At 36.6% G+C, this 24815-nt stretch overlaps 2 protein-coding genes across 4 annotated transcripts; both read left to right on the top strand.

The window, feature by feature from the left end:
* The first annotated feature begins 1382 nt into the window (after positions 1-1382).
* Positions 1383-22453, top strand: LOC127861452 (uncharacterized). Of its 2 annotated transcripts, none has more exons than XM_052399957.1 (4): positions 1383-1529; positions 21377-21435; positions 21741-21892; positions 22115-22453. In XM_052399957.1, the coding sequence occupies exons 1-4, from the start codon at positions 1496-1498 to the stop codon at positions 22194-22196; spliced, it is 327 nt and encodes a 108-aa protein (XP_052255917.1). In that variant the 5' UTR covers positions 1383-1495; the 3' UTR covers positions 22197-22453. The 2 variants fall into 2 exon arrangements, with proteins under 2 accessions (XP_052255917.1, XP_052255916.1); XM_052399956.1 differs by lacking the exon at positions 1383-1529 and adding an exon at positions 21089-21264.
* LOC127861450 (uncharacterized) lies at positions 17288-22568 on the top strand. Of its 2 annotated transcripts, XR_008040222.1 has the most exons (5): positions 17288-17455; positions 17569-17684; positions 17946-18097; positions 18320-18647; positions 22437-22568. XR_008040222.1 is itself a non-coding variant. In XM_052399954.1 (4 exons), the coding sequence occupies exons 1-4, from the start codon at positions 17332-17334 to the stop codon at positions 18399-18401; spliced, it is 474 nt and encodes a 157-aa protein (XP_052255914.1). In that variant the 5' UTR covers positions 17288-17331; the 3' UTR covers positions 18402-18813. The 2 variants fall into 2 exon arrangements, 1 of the variants encoding a protein (XP_052255914.1); XM_052399954.1 differs by lacking the exon at positions 22437-22568 and having other exon boundaries at positions 18320-18813.
* Positions 22569-24815: the final 2247 nt, after the last annotated feature.

Genomic DNA, 24815 nt, shown 5'->3' with positions numbered 1-24815 from the left:
CTTCGCCAGCTAAACTGCACTCTTCATTGACTGTAAGTGATAAACTGCGCTATTTGATTGGCTGAAGGAGATACATTCAACTTATGAAATTCATCGATACATTTAGCTATAGGTAAATGTTTACAAATGGCTGCCGCATGGGACTTGTGAAAAACAATATCCTCCAATTACCTTCAGTCGAGCGGTTAAGGAAACAACTAAAATAATTTCTGAATGAATTCAAACATTGCCGCAATAAACGATGTACCTAAAAAGATTTATTTAATTCCTGTTAAATCCATGTCAAAATTGTTTATTTAGAGCGTGTTTAACCACACAAAGCCGATAGTTCCATACACATTCGCAAATGACATACACTTCGCGCGTTGTTTACCTTGAGTCGAGAGGTAACATCCGAAGAGCGAGAGTACTCGATTGCAATAGACATGAGGTCAACAAAACTTCGAAAATTCGATTCACTGAACAAATTTAGAGAAACCGAAAGATTAATTTTACTTTTTTATAACTTTTATTTACCATTTAACAAGTTTCTGTTTTAACGGTCGATCTTCTTTTGAGCAACATTGACATGAAAAAGTGCTCAAGAACTGAAAGAAAAACTACAACGTTCGCAATTTGTTCCAATACAATTTCGGCATATATATTACTATTAAAAGACTTGATAAAATTATCATCAAATCGGGACAGGGGATATCCACTGAACATGTGGATATCGGCATGTCTCATATTTTCGCGATGTGCGCGCACCGATTGTTCCATGCAACAATTTCTGGGAATCGTGAAAAAGTAAACGAATTTTCTTTAAAATAAATCAAATACTTTAAATTATGTGTTTACACTAGCGCAGTGGTCTGCAATTTATGCGCAAGTTTAATGAAGAGTACCGAAAAAATGCATGGAAAAGGCATAAATTTGGACTATTTCTGTTAAAGTAAGATTTTTAATGCAATTAAACTGTTTGTTTTTTCTTATTTTAGTCGTGTCTATAATTATTTTAAGCGTAGTAATGTTATTAAAACAAAATACTGGCTTGAGAGACATTTGATTTACCCCTGTGTGTCTGTCTGTCTGTGGGTCTGTCACACTTGATGTCTAAACTCAAGTTCTTGTTTTACATGCATTTTTTTCAAGCAAAATGCTGATTAGATAGCATGAAATTGCATCATTTGAAGGTACTGTTTAAAAAACAATCAATGAAGGAAGGGGACACCCCTCCCGCACTCTCCCCAGTTGAGCCCCCCCCCCCCTTAGAAAAAATTCTGGATACGCCTCTGCTCTCCACATTTTTTATTGCAAAAAAATCACACTGAAACTTGCTACAGTAGTTTCATGCTCATATAAATGCCGGTTACAAGCTAAGTTTATTAATCATGGCGGTTTGGATGAGGAAATTAATACTGACATTTTACCACTAGAAACAAAAGCCGGACGAAAATATTCGCAACACGTGTTTTCCAAATAGAATTGCTGCATTGTTTGGAAAGGATTTATCAGTATGATCAAAAGTCAAGTGTTCCATTGGGTTATAGGTATTTTCATTAACTTCATTCAGTTCAACAGGGTTTGGTTATTTAATTAATAAAACTTCATAATATTAACATTATACAAATAAATAAAGTTGCATATAAACAACCATAATTACCATAGATGATTACTGGAATATACACAATATTTAACAAATTCACCAAAGTATTATGAGCAAAAATATATTTTACATTTTTTGTAATAAATTTTTTGATTGTAAGTTTTATTTTCAAGTTATTGTTAACATATTGTAGTTTAATTACCCGTAAAATAAAATTTAAATCAGAGCCATGCTGTTTGCAATTATAAATCATGTTATTGGGCGTTGGTCATACCTACGCTTGAAGATCATCGTTAAGTTCATACAACACATTCTGAAGACATACATAATTGCAAACAAAACATGTTTAATCTATTATAATTATTATTATGCAGATGGACCTAATGGTGGTAGGAAATTTATCATTTAAATATTTATTTTTTATATTGTGGAAGAACTGAATACTTCAAACTTCAAATGCTGTCATAAGTTGAATACAATATCACACCCACCCATGAATCCCCTGTAGACTCAGGTTCTATGGTGGTTATGTATTGCTGATCGACACGCATCATCAGCATGGAATCCCTCCGCCGTCAATGTTTCGCCTCTGAACCCTGGACATCTCGGGAGGGTGGGCCCACCGTAGCTTCGGTGTGGATGTCGATAGCTCTACTTCTTCCAAGCTGCATCATCTCGCCTCAGCCACAACCAGCTGGACGACCGCTCTACAGCATGGCTAAATTTCTGGATAGTCTTCCGTCTATTCATGCCAGTAGACCCGACAGCTGACAACAGTCGCCACACGGATTGTGCACACAACGCTATAGCGCCTACTTCTATTGGGAACAACTAAGTACGCCAGCCTCTTTGGTTGCAAGCTTCCAGCAGCTCTGTGTACGCAGCCTTTTTCTCTCGTAGGCCTCCTTGCATCTGATTTCCCAAGGTACTGTTAACTCGATCACGATGAGTCGTTACCTTGCCTCGGACCACAGCACGATGTCGGACCTGAGGTTTGTCCGCACGATACTTGGGAAGACCAGCTTGTTGTCAAGATAAACTTTCATGCTCCATCCGGTTGCGCCGTTGAGGATTGAGGTTTTCTGTGTCAGCTGTTTCTGTGCAGTTTCACCCGGCTTCACGAAGTTGATCATCTGTTGTAACGGTGTGCTACTGCGTTCTTTTTTCCTTTCTTGTTCCAGCCAGTCAGCCACCTCTTTGATGACATTGTCGTGGTGCCATCTGTACCTTCCTTGTGACAGAGCTTTAGGGCAGCAAGAAAGAACATGTTCTAGAGTGCCGGGACGGTCACAAAGTTGACATTTAGGATCTGGTATGAGTCCCCAACGGCAGAGGTTTGCGGGTGATGGTGTGAGGTCATGGACTGGTCTAAGGAAGAAGAAAAGTCTGATTTAGTCGTGCTTCCAGATGTCGTCCCAGATCAGTTTCCTGCCAATTGTATTCCGTGTTGTCCATGCTCCATGTGTTCCCATTTCTACCGCTCTAGCTTGTCTTTTCTTTTGCCTACCTGATTTTTACCTGGATCATGGCGCGCCTCTCTTTCTTGTCTGCTCGGCTCCACATAAGTGTTTTTGTCGCGCCAGTCCCCCGACGTCCGACAGCATTCAACCCAACAATGTCTTCTTCATGGGATAAACAAAGCTTAAACCTCAATTATCCCCCTTTAAACTGCACATTTAAATATCTGGTTTATCGCTTAATCTTAATATTAACCCATTTATGCATAGTGGACTCTCCCATCCTTCTAAATTGGATCAATTTATTTCCAAAAATAGGGATTTCTAGTATACTTATTTCTATATTTATAAACATTTCTTACAGAAATTCCTTTAAGCAAACAGCGCAGACCCTGATGAGACACCGCATCATGCGGCGTCTAATCTGGGTCTATCCTGTTTGCCAAGGCCTTTTTTCTAGACGCTAGGCATAAATGGGTTAAAACGTTCACCTTTTTGGGACATAAAGCTATATATTCAAACGGTGTATCTTTTGGCCAATTACTTTCCCTTTTTTTTGTTTACAGTCGTCATTGAAACTTTACGCGTATTTAAACATGTTTTGATAGCTTAGACTAAAGTTATAAATGATATCTGGCTTTATAAAAGCATGTTTATTTTCTTCAATTCTTCAGTCGCCAGTGCTTTTATGAATGGTGTGGTATTCGTTTCGTCGAAAAGGAAATTTAATGCTAACTTAAAACCCATGTTCATAAATGTTTAAAACTTCCTCTTTGTCGGTGTGAAATGAATTCGTTTGCCTAATCCATTGTGTTTTTTAAACATGAACACATAACTACGGAAGCCTGATAGGTACATAAATCATACATTCTGTGCGAAACCGATTATAGTCACTTGCCACGAATAACAAATTTATATTTCACATAATGCGCTTAAAAGCAGTCACAATTACATCATAATTTGAATACAAATGACAAAACGTGATCTACAATTTACTACGATTAATTTTGATCAGTAAACCATTAATAGTATTATTTTACCGATACATGGCTTGAAATGTATCATTTCTGTTAATATGTTTGTCCATACTTAAATAGCACTTTAATTATGATTGAATGTGAATGAACATGATATTGATACATATTTAACACAGTTATTGGAAGCCATGCAATAAAAGTTACAAACTGATGACTTGTAGACCTTCCGTACAATCATATCAAATGCCTCTATGAGACGGTGTGCTTTCTTCCCTATCTCTTTAGCTGATATCGTTTCAACGTAGAGGACGCGTATGTTCGCAGTGACAGAAAATATACAATTAAGGAACCGGCTAAATAAGACGGAGACAAAAATGCAATATTGGCAAGCAGTGTTAATGCTACTGTTAGTAACATGTTATTGTTTCACCATTGGGTTGGAACTTGACAGTAACGTAACAAACACTTGCAGGGTAACTTTAAACAAGACCAGCGCGTTGTTTCTTGCCAAGTCATTCGCCGCATTCCAGCCTAACTTTGCACGGCTACAACTATTTTTCAACAACAAAAATGTCAACTACACATCGGATGTCATATTGCCGTTTTACTGGGTTTGGACGTTCAACAGCTTGGAAGGATTATTCACATACTTAAAATGGCCTCTGGATTACCCAGTCCTCTCACTTGGATTGTTGGAAGCGAAGACTTTGCCGGCGAATCATTTTCTGGTTCTGGAGGTTGAAGACGACAATGACTGTAGTTTAACAATAGGTGAACCAGAATCAACAAAGAGCATTGCTGAAGCTCTAAAACACTTCACGCACACATACATTGAGCCAAACAGAAACGATAAATTTGTGGACTATTCATATTGGTGCTATAGGGCGGATATACCGGGTATTGCTCACACCAGAGCTTACCAACTGCGAGTTTATACGGGATATCCAATTCAGATTACAAAATATGTCTGCTGCCACACTGAGCACAACTTGATTAATGCGAGCGACAATTTCGTTAAGTGCGATGGGAAAGAATACGTTCAGAATCTAGAAAGTTCGGTTTTTCCATATATGCTAGGTGTGCTTGCATTCATTTACTTTCCAATGGCTTTTATGAAGGCAAGTGGTGCCTTGATAGCAATATCGACGCCAATGGGTCATCAAGACGGACATTTAGATGGTGATGAACTCGATCTTATTGGATCACCAGCGCAGGAGGAGTACGTCTATCTCGACGGTTCGGTGCCAATTTCATTCACAAGTTTAGTTGGCGGAATGTTCGGTTTGTGGAAAACTCACCCCGTTTTAGTATCGAGATTCAGGCGGATTGTATTTGTTTGTTTACTTCCTTCCTTGATATACATTCGCCTCTTCTTGTATCATAAATATCTCGACAAAGAGGTAACGGCTCTTTTGAAGCATAACTGTCCTATTGGGTATATATCTATGTTAGGGGGATTTCAGAAAAGTAGAGAGGTGTTTCTTCCGGCCCTTGGAGGTCCATTCATACTTCTGTTGTCATATTATATTTCGAGCCTTTTCTTTATTATTTTGCCATCAGATTGCAATCAGATAATAGAAAAAGGTGTACCCCAAGAAAACCATACTTGGGACAAGTCGCTTCTATGTTTTAATGTTGTAACTATTGACAAATATTCCCATACCCTCATCAGTAACAAAGTTGGGTACATGAAAGCTTATGCTTTTAGCTCTGGGTCAATATCGATGCTTACTAATCCATCATATTGGAGTTATGTTGTAAAGCTTCAGATGAACAGACTGAAAGCTATATATAATCTTTTCTGCAAGAAGAGGGTCGGATTTTTGCTCTTTATCGTTGTGCCATGTTTCATTGTGTTTGCAATTGTAGAAATAACACTTTCCGTTGTGTTTTACGGTTTTCCGGTAATCAACTGGATGTACATCGTTATGCGAGGTTACACAAAAACACTTGTTGAGATGTTCCGTACACAAAAAGTGCTTTCCAAAGTTGGACATTTTACATTATTAAAATTAATATTCAGTTTTTTAATTGGGATTGTTTTCGCATATTTTGTTTTCAGCGTATGCTCAATTTTTATCGATTCCTTCGTGTTCCTGTCAGAAGTTTTAATTTTCAGTTTCCTCGCTGTATTGGTTTACCCGTCTTTTTCGTTCGGATATTTATTCTTCGGTATAGTGTTGATCTACTATGTTTTTAAAATGATCGCCGGATTTGGGAAAGACTATGCTGAGATTTTGGCTGATATAGTAGATGCATGCAAAGAACTGGACAATGACCCGTTTGGGGTTCAAATGGTTGGCGATACAATAATGGTTTCCGATAACCGGTTCAACAATGTCAAGAAACTACAATGCAACGACATGACTATAGAACTGACCACGCAACAACGAAATGCCATACGTTGTTCCACCAAACGCAAGGCAACTTGGTTGCATTATAAGAATCACGCCGTTGGAGTTTCTAAGGCTTTGTTTATGAAGCTTGTCGATGTCCATCGTCCAATTCATGTCAAAATTGCGCAAGGAATCTTAAAACTTGGACTTATAGTTATTTTAATTTTATTCACTGCTAGTGTCCTCAGGCAGAAGCCGCACACAGTTATCAAAGGTATATCTGAAGTGATGCATGTTGTGTTCGTATTGGTCATCGGTGCTTTGCCAAAGATACTGGAAATAGCGATTGAACACGCGGATCACTCAGTCCAGAAAGAGATTCTTCTGAGGAAACTTAAGGTCGATATTATCAGATACATTGACTCAGATGCAGAATTGGTTAACGTTGAACATTGAAATGTTGATATGATATGTATATTACCAAAATTTTGTAATGTGACTTATAACTCAAATATGTTTACTACTTTATGTTTGTGATTTAACGCTTCATACGAAAGCTCGTGCACACATTTATAACAATATTTAGCAATGTGTATTAAACGCTTTTGAAATCAAATGCTAATTTTGCGCTTTAAATATATATATATTGTAATGTTCAAGAATGTTTTGATTTGTTCCCTTTAAACATGGAGCTAATTACTCACATACAAATGTATTGCAGAAGCGCGACAGCGATTTAATAGTAAAAGTAGTGAATATTATCTCAGACAAATTATGCCATATTTTCATGCGTTTTGTGCACTATTGCTACCGGTTTACTTTTGTGTACAGTTAAAATATAATAAATAACGCAGATTCCGATTTCATTATTTCGTAATTACCTTGTCGACGACAGTAATCCAACGGTACATAGGAGTTCTTGAAGATGCTTAATGGCAATAAAAAATAATAAAAGATTCATTATAATTGTATTGGACCCTTTACAACTACTGAAATAAGGCACATAGCGTGTGATATAAGATTATATACGAAAATATGTATAACGAAGCATGAAAAGCCGAGGTATTATAGTTTATGCGGTAATAAGGTTATGCTGTCAGTTATAGGGATACAGGTACGGTTGAGTGTGGTATCTTTTAAAATTAATCGGAAGCGTGCTCCGTTTGTGAAGTGTGCTTCATCCATATCCTTATGTTTATCTAAAAAATAATTTGACATGAACGTGTTGTAATTCCCATTTTTCCATATTCATTTTGTCAGTTTTTTTACTATCTGAAGATTTATGTACCGTTGCATTTTGTTTATTTTGTTCGTTCCATAGCCCCGTTCTAACTTGAGCATGTATATATCCTAATCAAATCATGTTTGAAACGAACAGCAATTTCTTACAATTAAAACAATTTTGTTAATGTTGTTGTTGTTTTTAAACTCTCGCCTAATGAAATAAAATACTGCAAGTGTGAAGAGCTGCGTTTATCTTGAATGCTGACAACCAACACTTATTTTAAAATGAGGACGGCCGCGCTTTATTTTTAACACTTTGCTTTACTGGCAAACAGTAACACAACACCAGAGTACCAGAAACATATCAATTACCCTAGTAACATTATCCCTCCTCTGAAAAAGATGTAAAAAATGCTGAGCCATTTTAAGGGACTCTTATACCAATTCGAACATTACTTGAAAAGCAGAAGTTACTAACTTTGGTAACAATATCATAAATACCGTAAAACTTCCTTAGTGTTTTTTTCAAGCCGACACTCAACGAGTATCGCTTGAACAATGAACCGGAAAAAATGTACCGGATTTTAGATACCAAACACGCAATGATGTATGCGTTAAACATTTAACTCCACATGCGAGTCGCTTTTGTTCTAAACGCCGACTAAAAGTATCCATTGAAAGAACTTTCGTTTTTCCCGCTTAAGGTTCATGGGGGGGGGGGGGGGGATAAAATTCATTAAAACTTCGCTTTGGTTTTTCTTCATTCAATGTGGTACAATATGGTCAAACTATAAATCATTTTAAAGCTAAAGACGAATAGAATAACATAAACACATTTTTGACATTCAATATTTGTGTGCTTTATTCATATTTTGGTTTAAAACCAATATATTTTTACACTAATTTACAAAATCTCAATCTCAAGTTAGGAATGATATGCACTACCTTAAGTTGAATAAATACAAAGCTATATACATATACAAGGTCAAGTTAGCAACATTTCACAGAAAATTATTGTCATAAAACAACAAATGAGTTTTTATTCAACTGCCTTTTTTGGATAAATTTCCTAAACAAAGTTCTAAAAATAACTAAAACGTAACTACTTTTTAAAAATCCTGGTATGGTGGATAATAAGAGTCACAATTCTATTTCAAAGGCTTAACAATTTTGTTATTTACCTCTCAACCAAATTGCAAATTTTAAACCATCTCAAATTGAAATAGATTGCAGGCGACATATAAAATTGTAAAGGAATATAAAGAAATTGGCAAACCGATTGATTTTATATTTCGATTCCTTCTACCCATTTTGAAAGCGTGGCCCTCGCTGTGCTCCGTAGAAAAACGTGCAAAACAAATCGGTCGAAACCACGTGCAGTTGTGAGAAAACCGGGTATATGTATACACATACCTGAGAAAACACATATTTATTTTGACAGTTGGGTGGCAACTAGTAAAACAACTATTAACATTAATCAGCAAGAGATCGCACTAAATAACAGAAATAACCACGTAGAGATATCATCACTTACCCTATTTCAAATATTTTCCAGCTGAAAATTGTCCCCCACACGTCTTTTTTAGTTTATTTGTATTGTTTTTCTGGAGCCGAAGTGCATCTCACAGAATATCCATCCAACTTCCGTTGTTTTCACTTTCGTTATTAAAAAAATCCGTTTAAAAGAATTATTTCTACTTTTAGATTGTTAAGCGATGTATTATTATATATTATCAATAGAATAGTATACCGTGATGAATTGAACGGAGTTACGTATCGATCTTTCTGTCAGTCTGTAAGCGTACTATTTTATGCGCAATAATATAAGTATGGTGATTCGACAACAATTGTAAACATTGGTGAAATGCTTCTTACATAGTTATTCTTTTGAGTGTTTATGAGGTCTGATCGTGCAGTTTGCAAACATCAACGGAAAGATTACAATCCAATGCATTTGTCATCGTCAACCGTTTGGAATGTCAATTAGGCGATGAGTGAGTTTTTAGCATGTTTCTTTCTATTTTATGTAATATTATGAATTTACAAATGGCTGCCCCCATGGTGATGAAATGACATGTGTTCGAGTTTTGATATTTCTAAATATGTAAACTTTTTTTACTATTTAAGCGTAACTTGCCCTCGTCAATGTCGATATTATTCACTAGTTATATAATTTTCCGCCGAAATACGTGGAATAAACATGATTCAGATTTTTGAAAATAATGTATATTTTAGTGTTAAAATCGCTTTGTATTTTGATTGATTTTGTTGATGGTATGATACGTTGATGTACAAAATTGGTAGCTGTTTGAAGGAAAAATTTTCAATGTGGCACTCTTCCTTTAGTCAAATTTGAGTTCAATGCTAGGCGTCCCACATTTTTCAAAAAGAAGCCTCTACATGAACCTTAAGGAAAATAAAACATCGTTGTCACCTGCTAAGATTTCATTCTTTGTATCCTAAGTCTAAAGTAGATCTATCAACAAAAAAAGTAAAAAAGCTATGTAACAGAATGAGTAATCATGTGATAGTCACGATGGCGACGTCCGTGACGAGACATGTATTTTTCGCCGTTAAATACGTCTATTAATTTTATTAATTTGTTAAATGCCGTTCACTTTCCATTCATAGAAGTAAGAAAATGATTCATTAGCGTTTACTTCGTATCAATATTCGCTCCATATCTGGGCTTTACTCGCTCCGAAATTTCAAAGCGGGATCCATTGCATCACCAGTGACGTCACCATCTATGTATAGAATGAGCGGGATCACACAATTACAGCTCCCGCTAATAAAATTTGCAGCGAGTAAAGTTAAAAAGCGAATATTAATACAAAATAAACGCTAATCACTTTTTCACTTATATGGCTCGAAAGTGAGCGGCATTTAAAACTAAACAAAAGTAATAAGGGTATAAAACGGCAAAAAAATCTTGTTCGGCACACGGACGTTGACATCTTGAGTTTATTTTGATTGTCACGTGATTGCCACCCTTTGTGTAAGGCGATTTTTCTCACAAGACATTTGCATACTTCTGGTTAGAGTTGCACTCCTGTGTGTATAAATTTCGACAAAAGATATGTCACATTATTGGAACAGAACAGTTTATTTACGACTGAAGCATATATAGCTTATCGTCAAAATAACAATCAAGCAATAATTAATACACGTGCGTCAAAATAACAACACTTATGTTTATGCATTTTACTAATATCTGGTTTTTGTTAGAATGTTATATGTAAGTGAAGGCTCTTTATTATTTCATTGAAATAAAGTTAGGTAGATGTTCAAAATCTGTAGCTAATTGATTGAGAAAAAACATGCTGTTAGATATCATATACAAAATTTCAACTCTGAGGAAAAAAATATCTTTATATTTTTGGCTCTAAGTTTCAATGTCAATACAGAAATTAGCAAGACGAATCAATATAGGTTTTCTGGTCGCATTCAATAATTGTAACAAGAAATATCTTTAACAAGAAATATACGGCGTTGATTGTGGTCGATGTTTATGAACGATCAAAAGTTATCTCTATGAGATAATCAAAGTACTGGCAGTACTGGTGTGACGATGCTTTTGAAGAGGATGGATATAAAACATCAATTTAAGTTTATCTATATCACCACACTTGTGTATGTTGATACGAACATTTGGGTACGATAAAAAAAATTGGGTACGAAAATTTTGGGTACGAACAAAAAATGTGGTACGAAAACAATTTGCGTACGAAACATTTTCGGTACAAAAAAAAGTTTAGGGGTACGGGGAAGTAATACCCGTGGGTAACTTGACCCATTGAGCGAAACTGGGAGGCGGGTCACATTCTTGTTCATTAAGTATGGCAATACATTCATGATGATTCTCGAAAGTAGGTATGAGCACATAGCCGGACCATGTGAGCTCAATCGTATGAGCACTTGACTATCCGAGTTCGCCCACGAACATATGGATAAGTTAACTAATATCGAAATGACCTTATACATGTATATGCTGAAATCTAACAATCGAACGAAATATCAAATATCGTATTCAATATGTAAATTTTAAATGATTGTGCCCGATCTTGAGTTTGTTGCCTTGTTTGAGTCTATACGCGCCTAGGCTGCACCCAGTGTGTGTATTTGTGTTTTTCCAAGGTAATGAGTTACCTCCGCGCTGAGGCTGCATAATGTTGGGACCCGAAGTGTGTCCAGCACTCCTACCTAATAAGATTAGATTGACGACAGTTGGGACGAATTTTGAATGATAGCTGCAATTTTGTTTTGTACTGAAATACTTTTTAATATTTTATATGGTCAAATGCTGCGGGGGGGGGGATGAGATTTTCCGGAAAACAACAACTGTCAGGAATGGTGACCACAAAACATACAAAATATAACATTGCGCCGGGAGCGGGAATCGAACCGGTGTCGTACAGGCGATAAAGCGAACGTCCTTACCACTGCGCTAACGGGACGGACAATTACGCTAAAAATGTTGTTTTATCTATATATATATATATATCACAGCAGTGCAGCGTTTACAATTTGCAGGTTCGAAATCGTTCGCATTCTTTAGTTTTTTGATCACGTAAAAAGTTAATTTTACATGTTTTTATTCGCAATTTATTTACTAAATCGAGAACAAATATCAAACAAAATAGAGAAAATATATAGTTGTTTCATTGGTCCATAAAAATAAAATGGATGTAAAATAACTAATTTGAAATTAACGTTCTGATACACTTATTGAATCTGTTTCCCCAGGATATGCTGTTATATTAATATTTACCTTTATCAACACGAACGACAACTCTGCTAGGAGAATGTTATCAATGAAAATCAACGAGCAATCTCCTACGCAGGGGCGAATGCCAAGGGAAGTAACTGAAAATCGAGTTATCTCAATCGGACTGGCTCGGTCTTTTACATAGGTCGCCATTGTGAAGAATTTGTTAACTGGTTATCAAACCTTGGACGCTGCTGTTCCAGCATCGTCAAAAAGTAGCGGATGCCTTTTTTCTGCGCAGTTCTTAGCTACATCACAAGCAAATCAATTACGGGGTGTTGCGCCAGATTTCGTGGCTTATTTTGATTTATGTGATATTATTACTCAGATATCTATATTTACAGAATAGAAAAACACAAGAAACATGAAAATAAACGAGTGCATATAGGTCAGCCGGCAATACTCGAATCTTATTTAATTGCATAATTATAGTATAGTGAATTATTGTGCTCGTGCTTAATAAACTGGTCTAAATGGATAAATATTTCTAATTAATTTTATCAAAATTGGTCCTTATCATGCAAATGTTGAAAACATATTAAAAATCGATGATTGACATACCACAATAATATCGCCGAATATCTTTATTTAGTATCTTTCTGATCAAAACATACTTCAAGTGCACAAAGTTTACGAGACGGCGTTTATATAAAGATTTCTGCAACTGACCGCAAACTGACCTTGATACCTTGCGGATTGGAATGCAATGCATTAAAGTTAGGTAACAATTCTGCTGCTGAAACGACGGCTTGTTTACGCCAACTGTACACGACCAAGGCAACAGCTGTGCCTAAAATATTGATATATCGACAAAGCGACTAAACGAACTATTTACTCCATCAGACAAAAATAGCATGGATTCCAATTTTTCCTTCAATGAAAAGATCGCAACCCCTTCTGCGAACTCCGGTGATGAACTGTATATAAACTCTGACTTTCACACACTGGCCGCGAATTGACCCGAAACCTCGCGGGTTGAAATGCAATGCAAGTAAGTACTAAATATGAGAAAATAGCCTTTAGTATAAACGCTTTTGCGCTGGTAATTCTCTGAAAATAAAAGGTGAACGCACAAACTGTATTTATGTCGAAAATTGATTGTAAAACTGTTCTATCTATTGAGCCTTTTCATTAGAGATAAAATTGTTTCATGCAGTAAAACAGTGTTACAAAGACGCGGATATGTTTCCAATGTTCTGGTGTTATACTCAAATCAGCCAATGGAATAAATGAAGTGTATTCATTCGTACCTAGCCGCGGGAAATTTTATTTGAATATTATTGGACACTTACAAAGGTCAAGTCAGGGTAAAAAGCTGGCTTAATACAGTTTACGCCGAAAAATGATATACAGCGTTGGATTTGGTGGAAGGTAAAGTGTTCAATGAAGGAAATCAAAGATAGCGAATGTCTTTTTCTGTGCAGTTCTTAGCTGTATCAAACGCAGTACGGGATGTTACGCGGAGTTTTCGCGGCTTATTTTACATTATTACATATTGCTGGTCATAAACCTATAGATACAAAACAGAAAACCAAAAAAAGAATGAAAGTGAAATTAAAACATTAAGTCAACCGGCCACACGCGAAGTATCCCTACATATTTTAAATATTCATACGCGCGTTATTCGAACAAACCTGTTTTAGTGGTTTGTCAATTATTAACAGTATCGAGAATCATCGCGCTCATGCTTAATAAATTAGTCAATATGGTGGAATAATTCTTGTTTAATTAATCAAAATTATTATTTTTCATGGTATTGTCGAAAACACATTAAGAATCTAGTATTGACAACCATAATTATATCGCTGAATATTTTCATTTAACATATTTCTGGTCTAAAGAAAATTCCACAGTCCAGGGTATATGCCAGATTCTTGAGTCAGATAGACTTCAGTCCTTATTAGCAATACAATAATGGTCTGTAGCTGTTAATGAGATAACATGCTGAGATTGAACCTTTGAGAAGGTTAACTCGAGAAAGTGATTTATTGCTGCTGACCACAAGTCTTCCAGATAAACCCAAACGCTTCACCTAGTTCTAGCGATAGCGTCTATATTATATAACGATGATTTCACTGGCCGCGATCTGACCCTGATACTGGCGCTGAAAATAAAATGTGCACGCACAAACTGCATTGATGTCGAAAGTTGAGAGTAAAACTGTTTTATCTATTAAGCCTTTTCATTAGAGTTAGAATTGTTTAATGCAGTAAAACAGTGTAACAAAGACACGAAGAATTTAAACTTTAAATTAAAGAAAAATAACGGCAAAATTATTGTACCACGTAGCTAGGTTATCATCACGTGGTTGGTTATGAAGGCAGGGATTTGATCCAATTATGCTGGTTCCAGTCAAATCTCTGCGCGGAGGATGCAAAGAGCATTACATACGATCTTCCATACAGACGCAAGGTGGAACGAATGAAAACATCCCAATACCAATGTATGCACAATGGTTGTGTGGATATTTTGTTCTTCTAGTCCGTCTTATTGTACATTAGTTCCCTCTGTCGAATACACATGTATACATCCATTGCACATGTGTATAGTTTGAAACGCGACATCCATTGAAATGTGTCGATTTATAATGAATATTTTGCAATTGTTGATAACATTTTGCAGGACGATTTAAGGAACTAAAATATATAATCGAAACACCAACGTTTGCAAACTGTCTCTTCAAAGACCAGCTCGTTAATTGATGGAGAGTAATTTGGTTCCTTTTTCCTAGTTTCTTATTTCTTATTCGAAGTAAGAATAAGAAACAGTTCCTTATTCCTTATCCAAAACATTTGATACAGGCTTTTGAGGAAGAATAATAGACACAATTCCTAAGTTGATCAAAATGCAATAAAAAGAATACTCTTACTTTATGCATTACGATAATTGTTATTGTTTTTTTGTTTTTTGAAAAGGATTTGTTCTTTTTACCGAACTTGCATTTCCTACTTCGTACATCAACCAAACCTAAAATCTGTATATTTATTTTACATTCATGTGGCATTAAAATGTAATCTAGTACCTTTAGACATATTTTAAGACGAAATCATTGGATATGTAGGTTGATTATAAAAGCTTTTTATTGCAATACATTTCGACGTACTTTTACTTAATATTACCCCAGGTCCTTTATCGCCGCTGCCTTTTTACTTATTCCCGTCGAATAAGGAACTGAAATTCTGTTACTTACAAAATAAATTAAAGTGAACCTCATTGAACAACATATCAACTATTTTTTTATGTATATAGCTTGGATATTAAAAATATTTATTGCAAAACATTTCTACTTTGTTTTATTTAATGAAAACACTGCCTAATTCGGGTTGAATATGAAAAAGGGAACTGATTCCTTATTCATATCAAATAATGTCTGGCATTTTCTCGGTATTTTCAAATTATTTTGAAATTAACAACAAAGACCGATACATAAATGAAATTCAATATAAATATAGGTTTTTAATAAAAAATATGTTTTGCAGTACATTTCTACTTTGTTTTATTTAATGATACCACAGTTCTTATTAATTCGGTTTTAATATTGAAAAATACGGAATTGTTTTCTTATTCCATATTCAAATCGAATAAGAAACTGGCATTTTCTTGCATAAAAAGTAAATTAAAATGAACCAAAAACACTGCACACCAATGAAAATAATCGTATATGTAGTTTTGATATTAATCTTGTTTATTACAACATATTTTGATTTAGTATTTTTAAATGATAGCCCATTTCTTTTTCGCATTGGAATTGCAGCGTAATTGGGTGTTTAGTGTAGTAACTGGTTATCACATACGTTACCGCATCTGTGTGTATTTAATGAAGGGTTTGTTAAACTTTGGGGTATAGAGTCCCTCATGACTATACCTTTTATAAAGAGCATTCCAAGCCAAATTGATTAAAACAAATAAAAAAAGATAGGCCATGGGATATGTAAAAAAAAAGACCAAGACACGAATGAACTGTGACTGTTTTACGACAATCCATTTATCGGCTTCTCACCACTTGTCAAAGTCTCATGTAGTCTCCAAGCTTCAAGCAAACAATTGTGAATTTCTAGTAAACAGCCATGTATTCCCTACCACATACACAAAGAAATATTCTAAAATATGGCAAATGTCCTTACAGACAATTGTGTCTTCAAATACATGGTGTTCAGTTTTTTAGAGAGTACAGAATTGCACACCAAAAATAATGAGTATACTGAACCTTTATACAGGCTCAGTGACATATATACGATAGCCATTTAGTTTGGGGACGCCGGTCCCGCCTGTAACTGTAAGTCTGCAAATGTTGAACATAATGATATTAACTTTTATCCTATCACATGCCTTTAAATCAGCCCGATAACCAGGTAACCTAATATCCCAAAAGATATTAGGCTAGATGACCACGTGACCTCGAATATCCGTCAGTTGCTCTCCCCGCATGCGCACGCCTGTACTATTTTCTAATAATAAAATATACCTGTTTTCAATTACAAAACAACAACAAAATACATGTAAAGCACTGTTTGTTTAAACATTGTTATTTTAACAGCATAATTTTGTCTTTGTGTATTGAATTAATAACGATTGACTCGATTTCTGTGTGGTTTAACAAGATGGAAGCTAGCCCAAGCGTTTTGCATGACGTGACGTAACAATGTGTTTGTTCACGCGTCTTTTTTCCCATATTAAATATATTAACACAAAATACTCGAAAACTATATATTTTAGAAACATTTCAACGAATGTGACAGGATAAACAGAATAATAGGTTGGTGACGTGGATGGACAATGGTTATCTGGCTCGTCGGAGGATCTTATCGAGTGAGCCGAACTTCCTCCGACTTGCCAGATAACCATTCTCCATCCACGTCACCAACCTATTATTCTCTATACAACGTCATAAAACGAACAATTGTGACGTTATTGCGTAATACAATCGTGACGTCGTTTCCTTGACACTTAAAGCAAAGAGGCAGTTCATTTGTGCAACGACAAGATGGGGTGTTTTGCATTTCTTAAAAGAAAGAAAAATAACATAAAGGAAAAAGATGAAACCACGAAAAAAAGAAATAAAACCAGAGGCTGGTTTCGAAGGCGTAGTAATAAAGTTGCGCCGTACGGTATGCATACGATTAATAAGTGATAACAATATTGCCATGGAAATCATAGTGTTCAAGTATTATCTTGATATGGTCTTTTAATAATTAAAGTTTAACTTCCGGTTAACTTTCAGAACCTCCCGCCGCTCCCGAAGTCAACATCAGACTGACCAAAGATGGCTGCGCGTTTGAGGTGCGAGTGGAGATTGAGAAAAAGCCACTCCTGCCAACATTAAAAGACCGCATTCCCGTGAGTAACTAATATGCATCAGATTTCAGTGCTGCGTATGATGTTGGATGATGAACATGATGATGGTGATGATGTTGGATGGTTTTAAATGATAATGAATAATGATAATAATACTTATACTTATACTAATAATAATAAGATGATGATGATAATGATAATGCTGATACTGATAATGATAAAGAACTTTTTTTATGTTGAAAATGATGAAGATGATGATGATAAAAAGTAAGAAATAGTATTAATTGCCATAATATACTTCAGCTCCTCGAGGAGGAAATGCGTTTGAGGTTGGCATCAATTGAGGCCCGGAAGAGGGCAGAGAGGCGCGCCCGGAATACGGCCACAAAGCGCGCAGTACGGGAAGTGGTTCCTCCAGAGCAGCGGAGGAAAAACCTGAAGAAACTGCACGAAAGGTATGCCGTTTGTACACTGCTTTATTTTATTGATTCATTTGGAGCTTTTTCTGCGACTGCATACAATCAAGAAAAATATATTTTAGATGTATTCTGTCTGATCATAAGTACGATATTTATATGCTAATAACGTGCTGCAGCAAACGTTAAACAGTTGAATCAATAAGAAAGAGAATGCTTAATTTCACTTTAATTACACTTGCCATGTGCTCTGTCTTGCAGATGCCTCTCCGCACGCAGCCGGGCCGTATCAAGGGGAATACAGAGCCCAACCCACGTCCAAAGCCTGAACATTGTGAACTAGATGACGGCTCCGTGCCGACCAATACCGCTGTCTTTATTATTATACCAATTACTCGGTGACCTTCGTTTTAAAGCAAAAAAACAACAACACATTACCTTTTAAAACATGATTAAAAAAAAATTAAATATTTTTTAATTTATTCAGTTTGTACATTCAATAAAATAGGTAACATATTCCAATGCATCCAAACGCCGTTAGGTCGGTGGGGAGCCTATTCCATACGGTCGCCGTTCGGACTGGATTGAGGTCAGTCCAGCTGGCAAGGCCGGAGCAATACACACGCAACCTGCCAATTGCTGTGTATGCGATGCCCCGACCTTGGTCAGATGGACGCTCATTAACGGGACAAATGATCGACCGTGTGAAGGAGGCGCCCCTTTAATTCTTCCAAACGTCCGGTGGATGTGGTGGAATGTGCTATCTTGTTTTACTCTTTGTCTAAAAATATAACTGTAAATATAAACAATTGTTGTTTGATCTAAATAAAAACATCACACGGTGTTGGTCGGCATCGGATCGCTTTGACTAGTTTTTCTTCATGAATAATAAAAAATTACTTCAACTTGACATCTACTTGTTTATTTTTTATTCATAACACAATTCCCTGACGATAGATGCTGCGTCTAAGAATTGTAACCTGGGCAACAAATCATGTAGTAAATGATACGAACCGATATAATTTCGTTTCAAAACGGCCCAAACTGAAAAAGACAATAGGACATTCGGATAAACATGATTATGTATCACAGACTAGAAGGGCCGGTGGCAATGACATTTATAGAAATATTAGGTTTCATGTTGTCAGTTCGGTTATAAGCAAGAAAATGGTCTTATGCCATATGCCATCAGCGTAGTTTCAGACCAACCTGGGCGTCCCGCGCAGTTTGGTCAGTAGCAACCCTGTCCGCTTTAAAGTCGCGCAATGTTTCGCGGTCTCATCAGCGTGTTCGGTAGCTTCTGATCAGAGCGGATGTGCATCCTGGACTGGAGCTACGCTGGCAAAAGATGGTATAAAACCAATTTTCGCATGACGCGGATCAAATTATCTCTTTACATAAAGTACTTTTAATAGATTGGTTGTATAAAAACAAGTACCGGTAGTTATGCTTTGTCAGAATATAAACTAAAATAAGTTCCGAATGCATACATTATTATAATATTCGAGAAAAAAAGAAAGTGTTTTAGGTATGTTTTGTTAGGCTTCTCATGAGAACCTAGGTTCTCGAGCGTAAACTAGGTTTTCAAATGAGAACCTAGGTTCTCTTGAAAAACCTGGTTTCTTGGGATTATACAACAGGCATAAGCCGTCGGTGACCGCCTCTTGTTCACTTTGTAACTCTGGGAACCTAGTTCTCATGATAACTATGGTTCCCAAAAGAAACCACGGTTATAGCAAGAGGTTCGACGCATAATCCCCAAAAAATAGGTTTTTCATGAGAACCTAGGTTTTTATTTGAGAACCTAGGCTCTTATCAGACCTTGGTTTTCAAATGAGATCCTAGGCTATCGCCGTTTGATGCACATTTCATGATAACTTGGGTTCGGTGAAAACCTAAGATATCGAATTAAAACTTGGGTTCTGGAAGCCATGTACAATCTTCAAGCGGGAGAACCTAGGTTCTCATGAAAACCTAGTTTCTTGGGATTATGCGTCGAACCGCTTGCCATAGACCGCCGTACTTTACTACTCTTGTGAGGCCCAAACATTTGTTTTATTTCGTAAATCTTACTGAATATAAGTTCTCCTGTTCAACAAATCGCCAAATCAATCTGAATTTAGGAATTCGTAGTTAAATCTTTAGCATTTCCTGAAGATTCATAATCCGATTAATATGGCTTGCCTTCTAGTCGTAGAGTAGAGAAAATCGAAAGCGATGGTTTAGTTGTTTAACATGTTGGCTATGAACTCTCGATTATAAATCGCACATTTTATTTATTACCAAAGTCGAGAGGTGATTGTTAAGCATTGGAATTGCAGCGTAATTGGATGTTTAGTGTAGTAACTTGTTATCACATACGTTACCGCATCTGTGTGTATTAAATGAAGGGTTTGTTATCCATATCGTCCGGGAAAAGCCGTTACTGCTTTAGGTCACAATATACTAAAATATGCCCTTAACAAGATCAATGTAAAAGCTATAAATTAAACAAAAATAAAGTCAAACTTTTGCGTATAGAGTACTCATAACTATACCTTTTATAAAGAACAATCTAAGCAAATTGATTAAAACAAATAAAAAAAAGGCCATAGGATACGTAAAAAACAGACCAAGACACGAATCAACAATGACTGTTTTACGACTATCCATTAACCGGCTTCTCACTACTTGACAAAGTCTCATGTAGTCTCCAAGCTTCAAGCAAACAATTGTGAATTTCTAGTAAACAGCCATGTATTCCCTACCACATACACAAAGAAATATTCTAAAATATGGCAAATGTCCTTACAGACAATTGTGTCTTCAAATACATGGTGTTCAGTTTTTTAGAGAGTACAACATTGCACACCAAAATAATGAGTATACTGAACCTTTATACAGGCTCAGTGACATATATACGATAGACATTTAGTTTGGGGACGCTGGTCCCGCCTGTAACTTGAAGTCTGCAAATGTTGAACATAATGATATTAACTTTAACGTCATAAAACGAACAATTGTGACGTTATTGCGTAATACAATCGTGACGTCGTTTCCTTGACACTTAAAGCAAGAGGCAGTTCATTTGTGCAACGACAAGATGGGGTGTTTTGCATTTCTTAAAAGAAAGAAAAATAACATAAAGGAAAAAGATGAAAGCACGAAAAAAAGAAATAAAACCAGAGGCTGGTTTCGAAGGCGTAGTAATAAAGTCGCGCCGTACGGTATGCATAAGATTAATAAGTGATAACAATATTCCCATGGAAATCATAGTGTTCAATATTATCTTGATATGGTCTTTTAATAATTAAAGTTTAACTTCCGGTTAACTTTCAGAACCTCCCGCCGCTCCCGAAGTCAACATCAGACTGACCAAAGATGGCTGCGCGTTTGAGGTGCGAGTGGAGATTGAGAAAAGCCACTCCTGCCAACATTAAAAGACCGCATTCCCGTGAGTAACTAATATGCATCAGATTTCAGTGCTGCGTATGCTGTTGGATGATGAACATGATGATGGTGATGATGTTGAATGGTTTCAATGATAATGAATAATAATAATAATAATAATAATACTAATAATAATAATAATAAGATAAAAATGATAATTGCTGATACTGAAAATGATGAAGAACATTTTTTATGTTGAAAATGATGATGATAAAAAGTAAGAAATAGTATTAATTGCCATAATATACTTCAGCTCCTCGAGGAGGAAATGCGTTTGAGGTTGGCATCAATTGAGGCCCGGAAGAGGGCAGAGAGGCGCGCCCGGAATACGGCCACAAAGCGCGCAGTACGGGAAGTGGTTCCTCCAGAGCAGCGGAGGAAAAACCTGAAGAAACTGCACGAAAGGTATGCCGTTTGTACACTGCTTTATTTTATTGATTCATTTGGATCTTTTTCTGCGACTGCATACAATCAAGTAAATATATTTTGAGATTTATTCTGTTGATCATAAGTATGATATTTATATGCTAATAACGTGCTGCAGCAAACGCTTACACAGTTGAATCAATAAGAAAGAGAATGTTTAATTTCACGTTAATTACACTTGTCATGTGCTCTGTCTTGCAGATGCCTCTCCGCACGCAGCCGGGCCGTATCAAGGGGAACACAGAGCCCAACCCACGTCCAAAGCCTGAACATTGTGAACTAGATGACGGATCCGTGCCGACCAACACCGCTGTCTTTATTATTATACCAATTACTCGGTCACCTTCGTTTTAAAGCAAAAAAAAACAACACATTACCTTTTAAAACATGATTAAAAAAAAATTTTTTTAATTCTATTCAGTTTGTACATTCAATAAAATAGGTAACATATTCCAATGCATCCAAACGCTGTTAGGTCGGTGGGGAGCCTATTCCATACGGTCGCCGTTCGGACTGGATTGAGGTCAGTCCAGCTGGCAAGGCCGGGGCAATACACACGCAACCTGCCAATTGCTGTGTATGCGATGCCCCGACCTTGGTCAGATGGACGCTCATGAACGGGACGAATGATCGACCGTGTGAAGGAGGCGCCCCTTAATTCTTCCAAACGTCCGGTGGATGTGGTGGAATGTGCTATCTTGTTTTACTTTTTTTGTCTAAAAATATAAATGTAAACATAACAATTGTTGTTTGATCTAAATAAAAACATCACACGGGTTGGTCGGCATCGGATCGCTTTGACTAGTTTTTCTTCATGCATAATAAAAAATTACTTCAATTGACATCTACTTGTTTATTTTTATTCGTAACACAATTCCCTAACGATAGATGCTGCGTCCAAGAAATTGTAACCTGGGCAACAAATCATGTAGTAAATGATACGAACCGATATAACTTCGTTTCAAACGGCCAAAATGAAAAAGACAAAGGACATTCGGATAAACATGATTATGTATCACACAGACTAGAAGGTCGGTCGCAATGACATTTATAGCAATATTAGGTTTCATGTTGTCAGTTCGGTTATAAGCAAGAAAATGGGTCTTATGCCATATGCCATCAGCGTAGTTTCAGACCAACCTGGGCGTCCGCGCAGTTTGGTCAGTAGCAACCCTGTCCGCTTAAAGTCGCGCAATGTTTCGCGGTCTCATCAGCGTGTTCGGTAGCTTCTGACCAGAGCGGATGTGCATCCTGGACTGGAGCTACGCTGGCAAAATATGGTATAAACCAATTTTCGCATGACGCGGATCAAATTATCTCTTTACATAAAGAACTTTTAATAGATTGGTTGTATAAAAACAAGTACCGGTAGTTATGCTATGTCAGAATATAAACTGAAAATAAGTTCCGAATGCATGCATTATTATAATATTCGAGGAAAAGGTGTTTTAGGTATGTTTTGTTAGGCTATCCCAGAAATAAAAGCAATTGAGTTAGGCGTTTTGCTCGTAATTGTAAACTAGGTTTTTTAGCTCGGCTGTTTCGGAGAAAATCCGAGGTATTGTCATAGCCAGCTCGTCGGTCGCCTCGTTCGTGCTAAAACCTTAAACGTTTTGTTAACTTTTGAACATTGGGTTAAAATGAAAGTGCTTCCACCATACAACCATGAAATTCATATGTACTGAACCTTGACGAGTTTTAATCGCCACACCCATTTATGGGTCACTAGGTCAGGGTCATTGGCACCGTTATGTGGTGCTGTTGTTTTATTTAATACTGGTTATATAAACCAGTGCATGGAAAAACAGTATTTGAGACTAGTTCTGGGAGACGGGGATTAAAAGCATTTGCGATGACATTGATAGCAATGTGTTAGTTCGGTTTAAGGCACCCATGTTTGAGTGTATGATGCATGGCATTTCCGAAAAAAAACATTAACATGACAAGGTGTGTATTCAATAAAACAAAATATTAGCGTAAACAATAAAGAAACAACTAATTGCACTTCATAGTTTGTGGTTTCTAGCCTCGCATCGTAAACGAACTGAAAACTTACGCGAAGGCGGGGGGTCTCAGTCAATAGTATTGTAAATACAAGATTTTTTCGATCTAAATATACACTTTTATTTTGGTTAATTTTGAAAATTTATATGTGCACATGAAATTTCTCTCGCGGACAAGTACATATAATGATTCTGTGAAGTGCAATTAATTCAACATTCGCACTATCTTTCGCAAGGAACTGCGCCTTATCTCTGTTGCAAATGTCATTCAACTGAGCGCAAAGTTCGTGCCGGTACATACATATGGATACAATGATTTTCCTGCGCGCTGTGATCATAAGTTCTCTGCTTGTTGTCGCTGCGGCCGTGCCCCACAGACGCGGGCCCCTATCCTCCATCGTGGAGAGAGGTTGCATTCCCCTGGCACAGTACGTAGCGTAGTAATCATTCAATTTTTTCAAGTTTAACGATGTACATTTCACTCGATTTGGGAGTTTTCAGGCGCCATATATGTTTTGTATACTGCATTAACATATACGTGTCGCATTCAGTGAAAACTGGGTTTGAGGCATGTGCGTAATGTGTCATCTCATCCAATCAGGGACTACACTTTCCACTTTTCGGTATTTTTCGTTTAAATGAAGTCTTCGTAGAAACAATTTAGTTATTTAGTTCATGCGGAAAGTGTCGCCGAATGTTAATGTCGCAGTAAGTCATAAAACGAACGAAAACAGAGACGTCCGTTTAGTTTTTGAATGAATGTATTATAACCTTTCAATGGATTTGTCCCAAATCTTGTGTTGCTTAATTGGCTGGTCAGTTGTTTTATATTGGTCTATTACGCAGCCCAAATTTTAAACAACACCAAATTAAATGTGCGTCACCAATTGCGTAAATGT

Source organism: Dreissena polymorpha, chromosome 16 (assembly GCF_020536995.1).
Source record: "Dreissena polymorpha isolate Duluth1 chromosome 16, UMN_Dpol_1.0, whole genome shotgun sequence".
Taxonomy (NCBI): Eukaryota; Metazoa; Mollusca; class Bivalvia; order Myida; family Dreissenidae; genus Dreissena; species Dreissena polymorpha.
This window is presented reverse-complemented; position numbering and strand designations above follow the sequence as displayed.

Bases quoted from the DNA above. Each gene is read 5' to 3' on its own strand.
- LOC127861450 (XM_052399954.1), top strand. From the start codon at position 17,332: ATGGGGTGTTTTGCATTTCTTAAAAGAAAGAAAAATAACATAAAGGAA. The intron at 17,685-17,945 runs GTGAGTAACTAA...AATATACTTCAG, and splicing joins CATTAAAAGACCGCATTCCC to CTCCTCGAGGAGGAAATGCG. The intron at 18,098-18,319 runs GTATGCCGTTTG...TCTGTCTTGCAG, and splicing joins CTGAAGAAACTGCACGAAAG to ATGCCTCTCCGCACGCAGCC.
- LOC127861452 (XM_052399956.1), top strand. From the start codon at position 21,141: ATGGGGTGTTTTGCATTTCTTAAAAGAAAGAAAAATAACATAAAGGAA. The intron at 21,436-21,740 runs GTGCGAGTGGAG...AATATACTTCAG, and splicing joins AAGATGGCTGCGCGTTTGAG to CTCCTCGAGGAGGAAATGCG. The intron at 21,893-22,114 runs GTATGCCGTTTG...TCTGTCTTGCAG, and splicing joins CTGAAGAAACTGCACGAAAG to ATGCCTCTCCGCACGCAGCC.